This window comes from Mytilinidion resinicola, assembly GCF_010093595.1.
Source record: "Mytilinidion resinicola strain CBS 304.34 unplaced genomic scaffold BDZ99scaffold_7, whole genome shotgun sequence".
NCBI lineage: Eukaryota > Fungi > Ascomycota > Dothideomycetes > Mytilinidiales > Mytilinidiaceae > Mytilinidion > Mytilinidion resinicola.
Window position 1 is genome coordinate 327,402 of NW_022985443.1, and position 17,296 is coordinate 344,697.

The window sequence follows — 17,296 nt, forward strand, 5'->3', positions numbered from 1 at the left end:
TACTGCTGTAGAGAACACAATCTTAATCCTGGAATCTCGCACACAGCACTTTGTGAGTACTACCTAAACTCCCCCCTCGCCTCCTCCAACGCTTGGAATTTCTACTCTTAAGTCTTTCTCTTCCTCTCGCAACCTTTCTGTAATTAGACAGTACCATGAAGTGTAATATCCATAATGAGCCTTCACAATGATTGCTGATGGGAGTTTCTGTAACTCCAAACTCTCCATCTTTGCTGAGCACGTGACTAGATGGGCATACAGGCAATCTTTGGTGCTATACGTTCTCCAGGTGTGGGTAGGTCAAGCGTTGTGAGCGTCTTCCCAAAATCCTTTCGAAATTAAATGAAAGCCTAATAGAAGAATGCGATAGTGAGAGATGTCCTGATGACCTGCATTTTCCGTACGATACCTGGATAACAAAAAAGCCAAATTAGCCCGAAAGAAAAGTGCTTTTCCGTTAACAGCCTTTCAATCCAATTTATTACCCTGCTTCCGTCCAACAAAGTACTATAGGAAGCGTAGAAATCCTTAAGAATCTCCGTAGTCGCAACCGTACGTAGTCCACCCTCCAGAGAGTAATCCTACATCACGCTTGCTGATCTAGCCTTGGGAAAGAAACAAGTAGCATAGCTATTAAGCTCTAAATTTGCACCCAGTCGTCCAGTAAGCATCCTTCATACTTTGAGTTGTACTAGGGTCGTTAAGGATGTGCATGGCTGCTGTCGCCGGGCCCACGGATTGTGGACAGGTCCCACAAGCTGTGTTTGCTTGGTTCTGGTAGTTGGCGAAGCCAAAATCTGCGAGCTGAAATGTATGTTTGCCGTTGGTCTTGTAGTGGAGTATGTTTTCTGGCTTGACGTCTCGGTGGCAAAGGCCCCTCGGGGACAAGTAGTCGAGGGCAGAAAGCATTTGGAACGCTACTTCATTTAGAAGAGTCCCCTGCTCTTTCTTGAATATAGATAGAGGGACAAGCTTGTTAAGGCTTCCAGCCATAATGGACATGTGAATCCGGAACATACCGCCGCGCTCGTGTGCGTCATTGAATTCGACCATGTGTGGCTTCTGTCAATTAGAACTAGCTAACAGGCGAGACTAGAAAATGGGAGTAGACTAACATACATGTTTGAGCGTTTTCAAGATATTAATCTCTCGCTAGACGTCGGGAGCTTCAGCCTAAGGGTTGAACTTTCTGACATTGATTCCCTTCACGGCAATCCACTCTTTCCCGACCAAAGCTTTGAAGACACGCCCATATGCGCCTTCGCCAAGTGGATCTCCGGTCAAGATTTTGCTACCGGCCATGTTGGTTTGAAATTTCGATTTAGGGAATGAGCAGTCGTTTAGGCCTTATGTTGTGCTGTTAAAGAGAACCAGTGCCAAGAGAAACGACAGAGTTCTCATGAGAGATGGACCAAAGAGCGAAATTTAAGGAATGAATGTTTTCGGCACTCCCGCGACGAGTCCGGTACCACCGTGATATGTATGACTCCTTACCACCGGGCAACAACCCTCATACCAGCCAAGCAATGGGGTTCTGTTGGGTAGCTGAAGTGTGTCCACGCCTCAGCCAACGAAGACACGCCCAGCAACAACTTCGCAGGAGGCTGAAACCTGTAGCACGTGACGCATGCATACAAGACTTGGCAGCTGAACGACGTGTAGTTATTGATGATCAGATTAACAAGCGGCCCGCAAGATTGCGACAGGGGCAAAAACCTAAAGGATGGATAAAACTCAGTTTGCAGAACTTGACATATCGCTGCCAGCTTACCGTATTATGTGGGCGCCGCGTTGTTGGCATTTCAGGCTCAGCAGGCTGCCTTCTCTTGGAATTATGTACATTCTGCTACCGCTTGTTGTGCTTCGTCGTCCAGGACCTAAACAGAAATCTTGTGGGCGCTTGCTAGCCGCTGTCTGAGGTCTTTCAGTGCATTATTTAAAACTCTAGATGAGATGTAAACGTCCAGAGGGTACGAATTTGAGTTGTTCTGGATACTTCTCATCGACCGTGTTGCCGGCGTTCGGGTTGCTTCAACACATGATTAGAAAATAGTAAAAGAATCCGTCACCTGAGGCAAGAGAGAGTGCACAAAGCAGATGAAAGATAAGGTCCAGCGAACGAGGACAAGCCTCACTGCTGCTCATTCGATCCTACCTACACGTCCTACCACGCCGAAACGCAGTCCGACTCGCTAAGCTATGATTCAGGCCAGGTAAGAAAGCCTAGGTTCATATCAAGAACCGATTCGCCGCAGTCGCCGTAAACTCCAGATAGAATCCGCCAAAAGCATTGGCCAATCAAAATGCCCTGCGCACAAATACAGTCGTGTTGCTTTTGCAACCCCGTCCAGACCTTACTTGCCGCCGTATGTGAAGTTCCCGAAACCACCGCCCGGCGTCATCAGCCCTCCATGCGGACCCGGTGTGCCAGCCAGCCCAGCGGGATTTGTTGTTGGTGTACTGGGTCCGTCGCCGCGATGTGTGCCGGGCGTGCCGCCGGTGTGGAAGCTCATCATACCTTGTCCGTTCATTCCTTGCTGATATGCGGCTCCGCCTGCCGCCAGCGCCGCCGCTTGAGTTGCTGCTGATGCAGGGGGAGCGACGCCGGTGAGACCCCACATCTGCCCGTTCATGTCCTCTGGGAGGTTGCCGTCAAAGACCTTCTTGCGAAGCTCCCAGAAGACACTACCAGTGAGCCAGGCATCGGATCCGGCAGAGTGCTGCGTGCCTACCCTCTGGCAACCTAGCTCGTCGGCGAGATCTTGGAGGCCCGATTTCTGGCCGAGATTTTGAAGGATAGTCGCTGCTTGGCTACCAATAACGCCTTTGTTCATCATCTTGTTGGCATGGCGCCATAGAAACTTGACATCGAGAACATTGGGGAAGAAGAGATTGACGAGGTGACGGTAGCTGTCTTCGTCCGCGGGCAGTTGCTGACACCAGAGCATCTTGACAAGATATGCGAAATCGTAGCCAGAGTGGAAGGATATCCAGTTCACGTCTGTATCAAGGATGAGGCCTGATGTTAACAGCAGCGAGCCAAACTCTTGCGGGTCAATACCATCCTTCGCATGCTTTTCGAAATCTGCCCCGCTCTTCTTGAGAATCTGAATAGACTCTTCGTTGTACATGTCGTTCTCAAGTGAAAATTGGAAGTTGAAGGTCCATGTGCATGGGCACATGATCAGATTGTTTGCGTATTGTGGTCGACTAGGAGACTCGATTGCAGAGGACTCGAGCTGGTTCGGGGGTAGATCGCCGTTGACGGAGAATAGTGTTATGCCGAGTTGTATTATCTTGAGAAGGTCGACATTGCAGCGGACTGTCTGATAGTGGTAGGATGCTTTTGTGTGAAAGTCGCCCATGGGTCGTGCGACTACACCCGGGAACTCGGTGTCCTCCAATTCAAAGGTGTTAGTATAGTGCTTTAGATTTCCACGAGCCTACCCAAGAAAGGAAAGTTAATACTCAACCTAAAGAATGCAAAAGCCGGGGCGAATTGCCCAAGATGCATACCTCTAAAACTCAATTCAAATCGCGTGCATCTTGGACTTACCATGCTGATATATGGATACCGTTCCACTAGAGCCCTCAGAATCTTCATCTCCTGCGCTAGATTCCCCTTCCACACCTCTCTTATCCGCTGGTTGATGCCCTTGCCTCCATCCTGTGCTCTTCCCATAGCCGCCTCTTGTTGTAGCTGCGCGCCATGCGCGAAGCCCATCTGTGCTGCATGGCTCGCCAGTCCAGTTCCTCCACCTCCTAAACCTCCAGCACCACCTAGTCCACCTGCGCCGAGTGCCCCTCCTAGGCCCGGATTGGCACCGGGGAAATTGTTTTGTGTGGGTCCGAAGAGGTTGATGTTGTGAGCTTGGCCAGCTGCCCCCCCAAAGCCTGGATGACCGAGATTTTGTTGGTGCTGTTGGAGGTGTTGCTGCGGATGTAGCTGGTGGTTCGAGAGGTGAGAGAAAGGGTTGGCCTGGGCCTGGAAGCGCGACACGGCGGGCGGCATGTTGCTATCGTGAACGTAGCTGTGTGGTCCGTTGGGGGCTGCGAGGCGCGTTCATCCGGAGTAATGAGGTGTATGTGCGCAGTGAAAGACAGATCAAGGATGAATATTTCAACGGAAGCGATTGCAGTCGAGTGTGATGGCGGCAGGGCGTATAGTCGTTGGTGCTGGGACTGGCCTTGAAAGGCTTCCAGAGCTCGAGGTATTCATACTGGAAGGCGCGGAACTTGCCGAGCCCGAGCTGCTTGGACGACGACAGCGACTCCCCACCACGACTCCCTCTCACCACACAGCCTTCCAGAGATACCGTGTAAGTGAATATCTCAGCACGTATATAACCGGTTTGTCTGTGGCTCCGGCTGAACAGTTGCTAATCGCGCCTACAGCTTCACAATGGCTCCAAAAGGACCCTCCATCACCGGCTTCGACCCGCAGAAGTTTGCGGCGGCATCAGGACAGCGAGCGGGCGATCCTTGGAGGCGAGCGTATGTTTCAGCTCTATCCTCTCCTCCGCAACCTATACGAAGGCCGAGGCTGACCTTCACACAGAGAAGCATGGCGATACACCGGCCCCTTCACCCGATTCAACCGATTCAAGAGCGCTTTCCCCGGGCTAGGCATAGCTACCGTCGCATTCGCAGGGTACGTGGCGGTCGAACAGCTATTCTTTAAGACAGAAGAGCATGGGCATGGCGAAGAGCACCACTGAGGGTGTCTGCGGGAAGACGGACTGGTGGGCGTGACACAGCGTCGCCGTGACGCTGGCTGTACATATTGAAGAGGATATCACGCGCCGACACGCTACGGGGTTTTCGGATAGCAGATTTCATGCTCGGGAGCTTCTCCGACGAGGAGAGGCGTGTATCATTGATCTGCGGCACTTTTCTGAAATCAAAGAAATCACCACCAACCTTGCCAGTCTTTGACACACGCCGTGAAGCATCGTCACGGGACTAACAATACGGAATATTTGAAAGGTATGATCACCTATATGTCAGCATACCGACTTTACCAATCATGAGGATACCCTTGATTTTCTGTTCACGAGATATGGTCTTTCGAATTTTGGCTACCTAGATACAAAAGCCCCGACTACTCTTCGAACCCAAGACAAGGAGGAGGATGAGCGGGTCGTAGGTTTGAAAAGAAGTTGAGCGCCAGCTAAAGGGGCTTGCGTCGACGACTCACCGGACACGAACAATGTTCAATCTGGTTCTGGCGCGTCTTCGATGTGGAGTTATATCTACTTTGGGCTGGCTTTCCAGATCTGTTGGAAGGGACGAATGAGGTGATTCTCACACTTTTACCTACATTATACCTAACGACCAAACATTTGCCGTAGTCAAAGTACAATTGTGCTGTCTAATCTTTTTTCTACACCCCGGTCTGCCGGTCGAAACTCTACGAAGGTTTCAGATTCCAGGCTCAGAGAAATCCAAACATAATATTAAGGTATTGGCAATGTGCAAGCTTCAGTCGATACGTCAACGGATTTGAGTCCTGACTTGAACTACACGCCGCAGCTCTGGGCTCAAGATCACGTTGCTACCATGGGTAGAATATTATCCCCGCGGATTTTAGAATTCTAAGTCCGATGAGCCGTGGTATTCTACGCAGGACTATGGCACGGTGGGAATTGTACAGTGCCTGCATCACACTTCGCTCGTCCCCAACCAATTCTCCATCTGTTTGCCTTTGCAGGAGGGGACTTCAACATATGTAAGCATGAAGTAGTTACTATGTTTATACGTGGTCGTCATCATAAGCTGAAACCAACACCACTCAAACCTATGCATTGACGAATTATTGACCTTTTTGGGTATAACGGTGCTGACTTAACAAGGGCGGCGTTATTTCTAGTGCGCCTATCACCTATCCCCGCATCGTCAGCCATAAGCGCTAGAGGCTGGGTATAAAGCTGTTATAGGTAACAGAGAGCGCTGTCTCAATCCAGCCAGCGCAATCAAAGCTCTTTCCCCATTACTAAATCTTGCTTACCCCCAAAAGTTTCAATTGAACACTCTTCAGCCTCCCCCCTCTGCTTTCTCTCAGTATACTCTGACCAACATGGCCGTCAACGGAACCAGGGACCACTTGCACAAAGGATTGTTTATCAACAACGAGGTACGGCTCAACTCGCTCACAGAAACTGCCTTCTCTCATTTGTATACTCCGGAACCGTTTCCCTAACTTCGCGTAGTATGTTGATGCAAAGAACAAAGAAACACTCACGGTCTCCAACCCCGTCGATGGATCGCTAGTCGCGGAAGGCATCCAAGTAGCAGGCGAAGCAGATATCGATGCCGCTGTCGAAGCAGCCGAAGCAGCCTACAGAGGCCCTTGGTCTACATGGACCGCCAAAGAGAGGAGCAAGGTCATGTTGAAGATGGCCGACCTGATTGAAGCCAATGCGAAAGATCTTGCCCCTCTAGAGACAATCGCCATGGGGCAGCCAGCATGGTTGTCGGAGTTCTTGATTGGCGCGGCCGTGGATGCTTGGAGATGTAAGCAGTTTTTCTTTCGTTAATTGAGTTGTGACTCAGCTAACATGCCCCGAGACTACGCAGGATGGACGGACAAACTTAGCGGAGAGCAGTTTCCTGCCGATGATGGCAACTACAAGATCGTCCAATATGAGCCGCTCGGTGTTTGCGCGATGATTGGGGCTTGGAATGGGTCTATGATGTTCCATGCAATGAAGACGTCGGCTGCTGTCGCATCTGGGAATACGGTAGGTCAAGCTTTCAACCTCGAATTGGCTTCACAACCCTGACAAATGGACAACTTAGTGCATCTACAAAGGCTCAGAGAAGTCGCCGCTTGGCGTTCTGGCCATGGGAGCTCTGGCGAAGGAAGCTGGTTTCCCGCCCGGCGTCATCAACATTGTGACAGGAGCCGGTGCTACAGGAGCTATGCTTGCATCGCACATGAAAATTCGCAAGATAAGTTTCACCGGCTCTGTCTTTGCTGGGAAGAAGGTGCAGGAGTTAGCTGCGAAGAGCAATCTCAAGCGTGTCACGCTAGAGCTTGGAGGAAAGTCTCCATCCATCATCTTCGAAGATGCAGATATGGAGAACGTGCTCACGCAGTAGGTCTATCCATGGCTCGGGATTTTGCACCATACTGACCCGGTATCGCGCAGTCATTCCCAGAACTTCCTGATGAATTCAACTCAAATCTGCGTCGGTAAGCCACTAAAAGACGCTCCTTCTCAGTTAAAACACCCGCTAATCCCACCAGCCGCCTCCCGAACCTTTGTTCACGAAAGTATCGCCGAGAAATTCGTCGAGGGCCTGAAAGCGCGTTTTGAAGCTCTTGGCGACCAGCCCGGCTTCATGGGCCCCTTGGTCGACAAGGCTCAATTTGACCGCGTCACAGGTTACCTCGAGGTCGGCAAAAAGGAGGCTGAGCTCATCACCGGAGGCTCGCAGAAGGGCAAAAATGGCTTCTTCATCCAGCCTACAATATTCTTGAATCCTGCCGAAGACGCGCGGATCTACCGTGAGGAGATCTTCGGCCCAGTCATCACCATCAAAACATTCAAGACGGAGGAAGAGGTGGTGAGAATGGCGAATGATACTGAGTACGGACTGGCCGGTGAGTGATACCTTTTTGGGTGCTGAGGGTGGATTGCTAATGAGAGGATAGCGTATATTTTCACGAGCGTACTTAGTCGCGCGCTGCGCATTGCAGGCAAACTAGAGTCGGGCTTAGTGAATATCAACACGTCGACGGCATTTGCGATGTCTGTGCCTTTTGGAGGTTCCAAGCAGAGCGGTGTTGGGAGAGAGTCTGGTAAGGCGGGGCTTTTGGCGTTCATGGAACCTAAGACTATTCTGATCAAGTAAGTCTCGACAAAGTTGCTCTCTGAAGAACAAGGCAAAGCTAATGAGATCGTAGCATGAACATTTGATAGGCGAGTACGTTTATGCGACTATAGCTGGAGTTCGACACGTGATATCTAGCAATTTAGGGTTATCGCTTGACCCACTTCCGAATTGCTACCTGATGTTTAAAATTCCTCTATGAAAACTTGATTCCTTCGCCATACGTGTTGCTCATAAATACTGAAAAAACGAAAGGACGAAGCTTAGTTCTTCATAACATGTGAACGCTTTGTGCAGAGGCTCATAGATGAAAGGCTAAGCCCCATGTAGAAGGTCCACCCGACGACCGCCCTCATTCCGTCAGACCTCCGCCTACGAACATCCCCTCCTTTCTATGACCAACCAGTTAGTATCGGACAGATAGTAAGTTGCCGAGTTCACCATGAGGCCCAGACGCCATCATTGGACTTCTTCCAAACCTTGCAGAGCCTGTCATCGAGGAGAGAAGGTCCACGCGATATCACTTAACGCCCCTCCTTACTTCCACCTTGAGTCAATGCAGTCCTCTTCCTTTATCCATTCGATGACAGTATTATTCTGATAGGATATCTTAACCCCACAGCGGTGATCATTACGAAAGTCATCGACTTAGTTCTGCCCACGCCCTATCATGGACTAATGTGCGCCGGACACTCCATGCCGCAAAAGCAAACAGCTGGTCGATTCATATATAAGACCCGAATGTCCCCAAACAAGATTTTGAATTCCCAACCTAGTTTGCCGCAGCCTGAAAGTCTCGTTTTGCAACGATGGCACCTCATCCACTTAGCACATTGTCCATCGAGGAGACTCGTAGAGCACGAGATGTCGTTCTTGCATCTCACGCTGGTGCAGTCGTCGACTTCCGTGAGATATTCCTCCAAGAACCTGTGAAGGAAGACGTCAAGAGATATTTAGATCTGGAACACTCTGCCCGCCTATCACCAACATCACCTCGTCCACCTCGCCTTGCAAAATGCCAGTACGATATCATTGGTAGCGACAGGGTTCCAGAGTACCACGAATCGATCGTCGATGTAGAGTTAAAGAGGCGAGTGAAGCATGAAGTCATCGGAAAAGAGCACCAAGCAGGTTTGACTCTTTGGGAATTCGACACGCTTGTCAATGCCTGCAAGGCCTCGCCTCTATTCCAGGAAGCCATTGCCGCACTCAAACTGCCAGAGGGCTTTGAGCTTGTAGTCGAGCCGTGGCCGTATGGTGGGATGGACCTTGAGCATGAAAACAAGCGTTACTTTCAAGGATTGTGCTTTGCCCAGGACACGCGGTCGAAGAATGTGGATTCGAATTTTTACGCCTTTCCTCTGCCATTGATTCCGATCATGGATGCTCATAAAAAAGAAATCGTTCGAATCGACAAACTTGCCACTGGCGGGAAGGGTGATGGCCTTTCGGAGAAAACACATTCAGAGAAAATCATCGGCCATTGCCAGACATCGGAGTACGTACCGGAGCTGTTAGAAAAGGGTACTCGAAAAGATCTCAAGGCACTCAACGTGCTTCAACCAGATGGGCCATCATTTAAAGTTTCAAATGAAAACCTGATCGAATGGCAAAAGTGGAGATTCAGGGTTTCCTTCAACCCGCGCGAGGGAGCTGTTATCCACGATGTCCACTACGACGGAAGGAGTATTCTTTACCGGCTAAGCATCAGCGAGATGACCGTTCCATACGCCGATCCTCGACCTCCGTTCCACCGGAAGCAAGCATTCGACTTCGGAGATGGTGGAGCAGGCAATTGCGCGAACAACCTCTCTCTTGGCTGTGACTGTCTCGGCGTCATCAAATACTTCGATGGCGTCGTCATCAGCTCAGATGGAGAGCCAGAAAACCATCCTAACGTTATTTGCCTCCACGAGCAGGACAACGGAATTGGATGGAAACATACCAACTGGAGGACTGGACGTGCAGTAGTAACTCGCAATCGCGAGCTTGTCGTCCAATTCATCATTACTCTGGCCAACTACGAGTACGTCTTCGCGTACAAGTTTGATCAGTCTGGAGGTATCACAATCGAGACCCGAGCTACCGGCATTGTCAGCGTGGTCAATATCGACCCAGGAAAGACCAGCAACTATGGGAACGTTGTCTCTGGAGGTGTGCTTGCCCAGAACCACCAACATATCTTCTGCGCGCGTATTGATCCAGCCATCGATGGCCACAACAACACCGTCTTACATGAGGAATCGCACACTATGCCTTGGGACCAAGCCACAAATCCCCATGGAAACCTCTACGAAGTACGCAAGACGACCGTCCATCGTTCTGCCGGCCTAGACGCGGCCCCACAACACAACCGCACCTTCAAGATCATCAATCCGAACAAGACAAACCCCGTCAGCGGAAATCCTGTGGGCTACAAGTTCGTCCCACCCCCAACGCAAAAGCTTCTCGCATCCCCGGGTTCCATCCAGGCTCAAAGAGCGCTCTTCGCGCAACACCACGTCTGGGTAACCAAGTACAAGGATAATGAGCTCTATGCCGGGGGCCGCTTCACGCTGCAAAGCCAACTCGAGGTCGACGGCGTGTCGGACGCGGCGAAGAGGAACGATCCGGTGACAAATGAGGATGTAGTTATATGGAGTGTCTTTGGGCTTACGCATAATCCTAGGGTTGAGGACTGGCCTGTGATGTGAGTTCTTCTGTATGGGACTTAAAAGATCTCTTGCTAATGTTCACGTGCATCAGGCCCGCCGATATATTCCAGGTGAACTTCCGGCCATCAGATTTCTTCACAGCGAATCCATCTATCGATGTGCCCTCCACCAAAAACTTGTCGTCGCAGCTCGCGACGAGTGAGTCATGCTGTGCGGAGCCGGGGAAGCTATGAGTATGGGATGGGTGAGGTTGATGAGTCAAGGATACAGAGACCGGCCACAAGTCTATGCACGCCCGTTTGCCACTGCTTGGGGTGCCCCGAAGGGCTTTTAGATCTCCAAATGTGCTGTCAAGGTCGAGGTAGTGGATATTAGGCTGCACCTTCACCAACTGACCACCTGTTAGCCAGGGCACCCTCACAGCGGTGTCAAGTGGGCAAGATTGGAGCCGAGCAGCGACGAATCCATGTGCCCAGACTTATAGCCTAGTACTATATTAGTAGACATGTATGAATCTTCTTTTCTGGGTTTCTGCACTCGTGGTCCGTGTGTAATCCTATGCCATTGCTTGTATTGCTCCGACGATATTTCTAGAGTCTAGACCTGAATGTTGATATAGTGATGTATGCCTGAACAGTAGCCTCAATGAAGCGAGTCGTGACGCTGAAAGAAAGCCAAGTATTAGTATTAGGATTAGTATGCCCTCTGAGGAAACAGCATAGATCTTCCATTTTCGAACGGAATACGTGATAGATTTGAAGGTATCACGTGACCCGATTGCCGGCGCTAAGAAACCGGCAGCACACCGCTCCCTGTCCTGCATCACAGTCACAAGCCTACAAAGGTGCCCTTCAAAAGTTTCCGCCGCGCTAACGCGACGCTAAGAGGGCGCTAGAGGGACGCTAGTCCTCTGAGTGGCTGGCACTACTTCGGCAATCGAAAAATCTTCCACGTTAGTGCCAAGAAGCCCCTCCAACACCTCTACACTCCACTTTGTAGCTACGCAGAAATCCTCCAAATACAAACAGAACAACCCCAAATCAATGCACGACGTTGCTACGCGGGCGCAGGCCCTAACGCTCAAGTCCTTGGGCATTCCTAATGGCGAAATCGAACGAATTACGGGCATTAAACCCCGCACGCTTCGAGACCTATGGCAGAAGGCCTTCTCACGCGGATTCGACCCGAACGCGCCTAAGATTCTTGATAGCTACGTAGAGGATGCACCTCGTTCTGGCCGCCCACTTCTTCAGACACCGAGGAAGACAGCAAGGCTTCAAAAGCTCGTCTCAAAGAATTGATCTACAAGAGAATTGAACACGGATCAATTAGGTGCTGCAATTGGTGTTTCGGGCTCAACAGTATGGCGAATCCTACGGCGCGGCCTTAATATGCGGAAGACTAAGCCCACAAGGAAACCCGGGCTACAGAAGTGGATGAAAGAAGAGCGCCTACGGTGGTGCCTTGATCATCAATACTGGACATTGGAGGACTGGAAGAACGTTATTTGGAGCGATGAGACGTCTGTAGTTATCGGCCAGCGTCGTGGGGGGTATCGCATATGGCGCATGCCAGAGGAGAGGTTTACTCGCTCTACAATGCAAGAGCGCTGGAAGGGCTATCAAGAGTTTATGTTCTGGGGGTGTTTCTCATATGATAAGAAGGGGCCATGCCATATCTGGCACCCGGAAACCGCTAAGGAACGTCGCCAGGCTGACGAAGAGCTTGCTATTCTCAACGCCGAACTTGAACCTATTGCGAAGGCCAGATGGGAGTTAAATATGGCTATGCGCCGCCTTGGAGCCACGCGCAACCGGGGGGGCAGGAAGCCGACGTGGAAGTTTACAGAGGAGAATGGAAAGCTCACAAGAGGAAGCGGAAAGGGTGTGGATTGGTACCGCTATATGACGTATATATTGAAGCCAAAGCTACTCCCCTTTGCATTGGAATGCGCCCGAGAGAGGCCACGTACGGTTGTACAGGAAGATCGCGCTCCCGCGCACGCCCATCAACACCAAGGCCACGTCTATAGCGCTGCGAACGTCCAGCGGCTTCTTTGGGTTCCAAATTCGCCCGATCTCAATGCAATTGAGCCAGCGTGGCCTCACCTCAAGCGTACAACTACAAGGAAGAGCGCGCCAAAATCTGGCGCAGCAATGGGCAGGGCATGGCGGGGTGCCTGGCGCGAATTAGAACAGTGGAGAATACAGGCCTGGATTGAGCGGATTCCACGACATATACAAGAGATTATTAAGCTAGAGGGCGGCAATGAATACAAAGAGGGCGCCGCCGAGAAACCACGTTGTTTGAAGAAGCCAGACGACTGGGTAGACATAGAAGACAACTGGGTAGACGTAGAGGACGACGTTAGCATTGCAGGAACCTCAACACCAAGCCAAGGATCACCAAAAGCACGCCTACGGAGGCACAAGGAACGGGCTGAGGAAGAGGCCTTGGGCGGCCCGTCCATCTACAAGACCGGAGAGGCATCAAAAACAGGCAGGCCTACAGCGAAAACGGATGGCCGAGCTGTCACGTTCCAGACAAGCGATCCTCCAGCTACGCAGACGGCGTTGCCGTACGAGCTACCTGGCGCGCCACGGCGTACTCGATCAGCTACTGCAGCAGCAACAGGCCAGACTCCTCAATTAGCTGTAGAAACAGTGCAGCTAGCAGTCTCGGACGTTCTAGCCGAGCGCTCTACACAAGCGCAGGCCGGCAGGAGGGGCAGAAGCAAGGGCAAGGGCAAGGCTACAGCTAGCTCAACACCAAATATATGATATACTAGATGCCAGAATATGCTCACAAGACAGAATTGTATATAAAAACGGGTGCAAGAGGTCTACAAGCGCATCAGGAGGAATTTGGTGGCGTTTTGTGGCGTCACGCTAATTTAGCGCGGCGGAAACTTTTGAAGGGCACCTTTGTACATACGCACCTTTACCATTGTTCAGAGCACCTCACTACAATCTCAAATCTTGGTCCACAGTAAGCGGCGAGTTCTAGCGTGCGAGTGCCAACCTTCCTTGAGCAAAATACAAATCCGTGCGAAACTCCCATTCCCTCTAGGTTTCTGGGCTTGTGTACGCATCCCAGCACTGCTCAAAGTCCTCTGGTACCTCTCTAAAACTTGTAAATCGACCGTTTTGGCAAGCCTGGTAGCTTTACAGGCTACTCCAGACGGTGCCAAGTGAGGATGGCGCAAGCTCTGCCGCGACGAAGAGGGCCACCGCGAACTCTTCCGAATGAGATTCTTCTCGAGATTTTCTCTTTCGTCGGACGGAACCAACCACGCTTGGCGACTCTCAGAAGCATTGCCCTCGCATCTCGAACCTTCAAAGATCTCGTCACCCCAATTCTTTACTCGACATTCTCGGCACTAGAATATGCCCCCGACAGAGACAACTTAACGGCGCCAATGTGCTTCTTCCTCCGCACTCTTATCGAGAGCCCCCGTTTGGTAAAACATGTAAAAGACTTCAAATGGGAAATTTGCAACCAGCTCGATGCCGAAAAAGCGCTTTCTGCAGCCGAATTCGAACAAGTATTTCAAAAAGCGCGTGATCTAAACCTTCACCTCAACACGCCTTTCTGGAACATACTGATGGATATGAAAGATGCAACTCGCGATATGGATCCCCTCGTCGCGATTCTGCTCCACCTCTTACCTAATCTTGAGAAACTGAGCCTGACTATGGTGACTATCGAGGATGGATTCCCTGAATACTTGTATCCCAGACCAGGTGGTGTCTTAACAATTGACACCCTCACTAAAGTTCGAGCACTGCGACTTGACGCTGAAGATAACATGGGGGATTTCGTAGACCTCATGCCATGGCTTCAACTCCCATCACAAACAGCGTTGAGCTTAGGAGCGATAGCTCTCGATATCAATGTCCCTACGCTAGGTCCCTTAAACCTAACATCAATCAACATCGAAGGTGGTTTTGTAGAGCAACCGTGCTTGGAAGGCTTGCTCAAATCATGCCAGAAGCTGAAGTCATTCAGCTACGAAATCGATGCATTAGGAAGGCCAGAGGAAAATGCAGCTACTCCCGAAGAGATGCTTATCACTGTTCGCGAGCATGCTAGCGATACTCTAGTGGAGCTGAAGCTGCGTCTAATTGACCCGGACCCAGACAGCGATGCTCACTGGGATTGGGACGACATCACGGAATGGGACTTCGCATTTCGCGGGCTGAAGAACCTCAAAGTGCTCGAAATCGACGCTCCGTTCATTCTTGGGACAGACGAGTATATCCGGACAGATATCCACTTGACTGAGGTTTTACCACCGAGCATCACTGAACTGCGGCTTCACGTATGTGGTCAACGCGTATTGGAGGAAATCGGAGATCTTGCACGAGTCACCCGATTGGTTTACCCAGCTTTGGATCACGTCGATATCGACAGCTTCAAGACGTTCTTCTGGACTCCTGCGTATCTGAAAGATGTCCAAAAAAGGTTCCGCACAGCAGATGTGGCGTTTGATTATTCTTTCGACTATGATTACTATTTCTCTCCAAGTTATGAGGGTGATCTTTGCCGTGCATACGATTTTGCCCGTGAGTGGGCCAGCCCAGCTCTTTCCGGTCTTATGGAGGTGCTCATATCAGAAAAGGAATCTGAGTAGCGGAGGTAACCGTGATGTCCGGTCCGAGAACACATATTTCTTACACGTTTCTGACATCTCTTCGGGCTCCAGAGAATTTTCGGTCATGTAAAGCAGATTCAAATCCATCCTTTTGACATTCCTGAAACCTAACCAAGAACCCTCAGGCGGTTGCTGACAGTGGTACACGGATCGGACTTTCGACTGCGTGCTCTAGACCTGTACAACAACTCACAAGTGGTGTCAAAGAGATGCAAGGAAACCGTCCCAGTACAGTATTAGACCTTAGCTTGTGATCTTACTTCAAGGTACGAAAGATTCTCTGAGTACATTGAACTGGTATCAATCGTCTGTATCGCTGTCCGAAAAGAAAAACCTAGTGGGCTCATGGGACATAAAGGCGTTGCGTGCGACGGTGAAATCTCCCTCATAAAACCCCTCGAAAGGGTATTCCTCCGAATTATCATATTCGAACCGCACATTTGTCTTTCGAAATCTCCTTCGAGCATCCCTGAAGAATGAGGTGGTGAAGAAGAACTGCTTGAAGCTATTGATCTCCACGAACCTTAGATTAGGATATACAGGTCGGGCAGTTCTTGCTCTCGCTAATTCGCCTATTTGTTCTTGGATGTACATCCCACATGCATGTAGTCGTAGCTCAGCGATGGTCGGTGGTAGGACTTCAAGCAGTCGTGGGACTATCTTAGACGATATCCCTTCGTGTGACTCCTTGAAATGCTGGTCTGTTCCAACGATGAACGGAGAATCAATCTCGAGATATTTCAGTTTCTCAAAGCAGCACAGTGAGAAGTCGTAGGCCAACGCATCGGACAAATCCCACTGACTGTTGTCTGAGTACTCGTTGTTACTGTAGTACCGTACATTTAGACTTTCCAAGCTTTTACCAGCGTGCTCGCGCAGACCCTCGAGAACCTCGTCGGGGGTTGCCGTGTCCTCCTCTTGATATATGTTCGGTTCAAATTGGTACCGGAAGGACTTTAAGTTTTCGCAGCTCTCCAAGATATTGTCTAGAGCGGAGGAAGACATGGCACCATTCAGATCGAACGATGTCAAGTTTGAGACATCGAGTATAAGGTCGTAGTCAATAGAGAATGAGGCTGCTTCAAATGTGGTGATCGAGGGAAGCCTAAGCCATGGCGCAATCCACACGTCCACCATATTCGTAGATCGGCCAGTAAACTCGATTCTCAACTTCTGAAGGTTGGTGAGAATATTGCCTAACAGGGCGCCATCTGGTTTTGGAAGCAAATTCGTGGGAAACATGTCGTCCCATAGCTCAAAGTAGAGTTCTTCAAGCTTAGGTAAGAAATGAAGTAGCACCGCGGTAAGTGAGATTTGGCTGTCGCCATTCCTTGAGGTCAGCCCATTCCAGAAGGGTTTATCGAGGTCAAGCATCAAGATGCGAGCTTTCCGAAAGATAAACTCGAGGTCTTCGTCAGAAAGCGGATTACTGTGCCATTGGGAGGAAATTCCCAGCTAGACAACCCGGACATAATCTCCTAGGTGCGGGTTTTCGAGAAGGGTTCTGAGAAAGAGCGGCTCCCTGTTGATCAGTTGACCGTCTTCAATAACCTGAAATCGATAGTAGAGGAACGGTGTAGCGAGATCGTAGAAGCAGCGAGAGGCAAGCGTAATGCTTCGAAGAGTTGGCGTACAACGATCCTTCCATGGTTTCGGTTCATGTCGAAACTGCAAGTATGAAAACACATGAATGAGCAGTTCGTTTGGGAGAGTTAGGTGTGATATCGTCTGCTGGGACATCTCTGGATGAGCAGAAGCCATCCCGAGAGGTTTAGAGAGAGGCCAGGCAAGCTAATCGTAGTGTTGACCTGGGAGGTTGTCTGCTGAAAGTTGGGCCCGTTGGGTCTGGCGGACTGCGGGGTTGGCACGGTGCAGCCATGAAAGAGAGTGGATAAAGTATGCCGTACCACGGAACGACATCAAAATTCTATCCGTTAATCACACTCCTCTTCACGGCCTCTCTGGCAGGAAACTAGCATCCTTCTTCCATCATGATGTCTTCCAAAGACGAAAGACTGTCTCAAGAAGCGAATTTGCCCAAGAAAGAAAAGCCCTCCATAAGGGGAAAGCTCGCCCTGCGCAGAGCGAAGAGAACGCCCCAACGACAAAAGGAAATCGATGCTCGTCGCCGAGAACGAGAGAAAAAGCTAGC

The 17,296-nt window shown here is 50.4% G+C and overlaps 8 protein-coding genes across 8 annotated transcripts; 5 read left to right on the top strand and 3 right to left on the bottom strand.

The window, feature by feature from the left end:
* Positions 1-259: 259 nt before the first annotated feature.
* Positions 260-1,005, bottom strand: BDZ99DRAFT_461490 (uncharacterized protein). Its single transcript, XM_033719630.1, has one exon. It carries the CDS (start codon positions 991-993, stop codon positions 634-636), a length of 360 nt encoding a protein of 119 aa, XP_033578387.1. The 5' UTR covers positions 994-1,005; the 3' UTR covers positions 260-633.
* A 1,094-nt stretch (positions 1,006-2,099) lies between these two features.
* Positions 2,100-4,173, bottom strand: BDZ99DRAFT_569477 (CAF1-domain-containing protein). The gene is made up of 2 exons (XM_033727886.1): positions 3,557-4,173; positions 2,100-3,398 (listed from the first exon to the last, which is right to left on the bottom strand). Exons 1-2 carry the CDS (start codon positions 4,010-4,012, stop codon positions 2,355-2,357), a joined length of 1,500 nt encoding a protein of 499 aa, XP_033578388.1. The 5' UTR covers positions 4,013-4,173; the 3' UTR covers positions 2,100-2,354.
* Positions 4,174-4,402: 229 nt separating this feature from the next.
* Positions 4,403-4,709, top strand: BDZ99DRAFT_364281 (uncharacterized protein; the record flags this gene model as incomplete). Its single annotated transcript, XM_033714723.1, has 2 exons — positions 4,403-4,494; positions 4,559-4,709. Coding segments are annotated over 2 exons (243 nt in total), but the record flags the coding sequence as incomplete, so codon positions are not given.
* A 1,264-nt stretch (positions 4,710-5,973) lies between these two features.
* BDZ99DRAFT_440252 (putative aldehyde dehydrogenase) lies at positions 5,974-8,069 on the top strand. The gene is made up of 8 exons (XM_033717704.1): positions 5,974-6,133; positions 6,210-6,513; positions 6,568-6,740; positions 6,799-7,097; positions 7,152-7,195; positions 7,250-7,606; positions 7,658-7,853; positions 7,910-8,069. The coding sequence occupies exons 1-8, from the start codon at positions 6,077-6,079 to the stop codon at positions 7,920-7,922; spliced, it is 1,443 nt and encodes a 480-aa protein (XP_033578390.1). The 5' UTR covers positions 5,974-6,076; the 3' UTR covers positions 7,923-8,069.
* Positions 8,070-8,581: 512 nt separating this feature from the next.
* On the top strand, positions 8,582-11,122 carry BDZ99DRAFT_497192 (copper amine oxidase-like protein). The gene is made up of 2 exons (XM_033723498.1): positions 8,582-10,525; positions 10,582-11,122. The coding sequence occupies exons 1-2, from the start codon at positions 8,646-8,648 to the stop codon at positions 10,721-10,723; spliced, it is 2,022 nt and encodes a 673-aa protein (XP_033578391.1). The 5' UTR covers positions 8,582-8,645; the 3' UTR covers positions 10,724-11,122.
* A 272-nt stretch (positions 11,123-11,394) lies between these two features.
* On the top strand, positions 11,395-11,791 carry BDZ99DRAFT_559437 (uncharacterized protein; the record flags this gene model as incomplete). Its single annotated transcript, XM_033727257.1, has 1 exon — positions 11,395-11,791. The coding sequence occupies exon 1, from the start codon at positions 11,534-11,536 to the stop codon at positions 11,789-11,791; it is 258 nt and encodes an 85-aa protein (XP_033578392.1). The 5' UTR covers positions 11,395-11,533.
* Positions 11,792-13,686: 1,895 nt separating this feature from the next.
* BDZ99DRAFT_518705 (uncharacterized protein) lies at positions 13,687-15,123 on the top strand (the record flags this gene model as incomplete). Its single annotated transcript, XM_033725327.1, has 1 exon — positions 13,687-15,123. One exon carries the CDS (start codon positions 13,687-13,689, stop codon positions 15,121-15,123), a length of 1,437 nt encoding a protein of 478 aa, XP_033578393.1.
* A 122-nt stretch (positions 15,124-15,245) lies between these two features.
* BDZ99DRAFT_275169 (uncharacterized protein) lies at positions 15,246-16,826 on the bottom strand. The gene has a single exon (XM_033713938.1). It carries the CDS (start codon positions 16,516-16,518, stop codon positions 15,445-15,447), a length of 1,074 nt encoding a protein of 357 aa, XP_033578394.1. The 5' UTR covers positions 16,519-16,826; the 3' UTR covers positions 15,246-15,444.
* Positions 16,827-17,296: the final 470 nt, after the last annotated feature.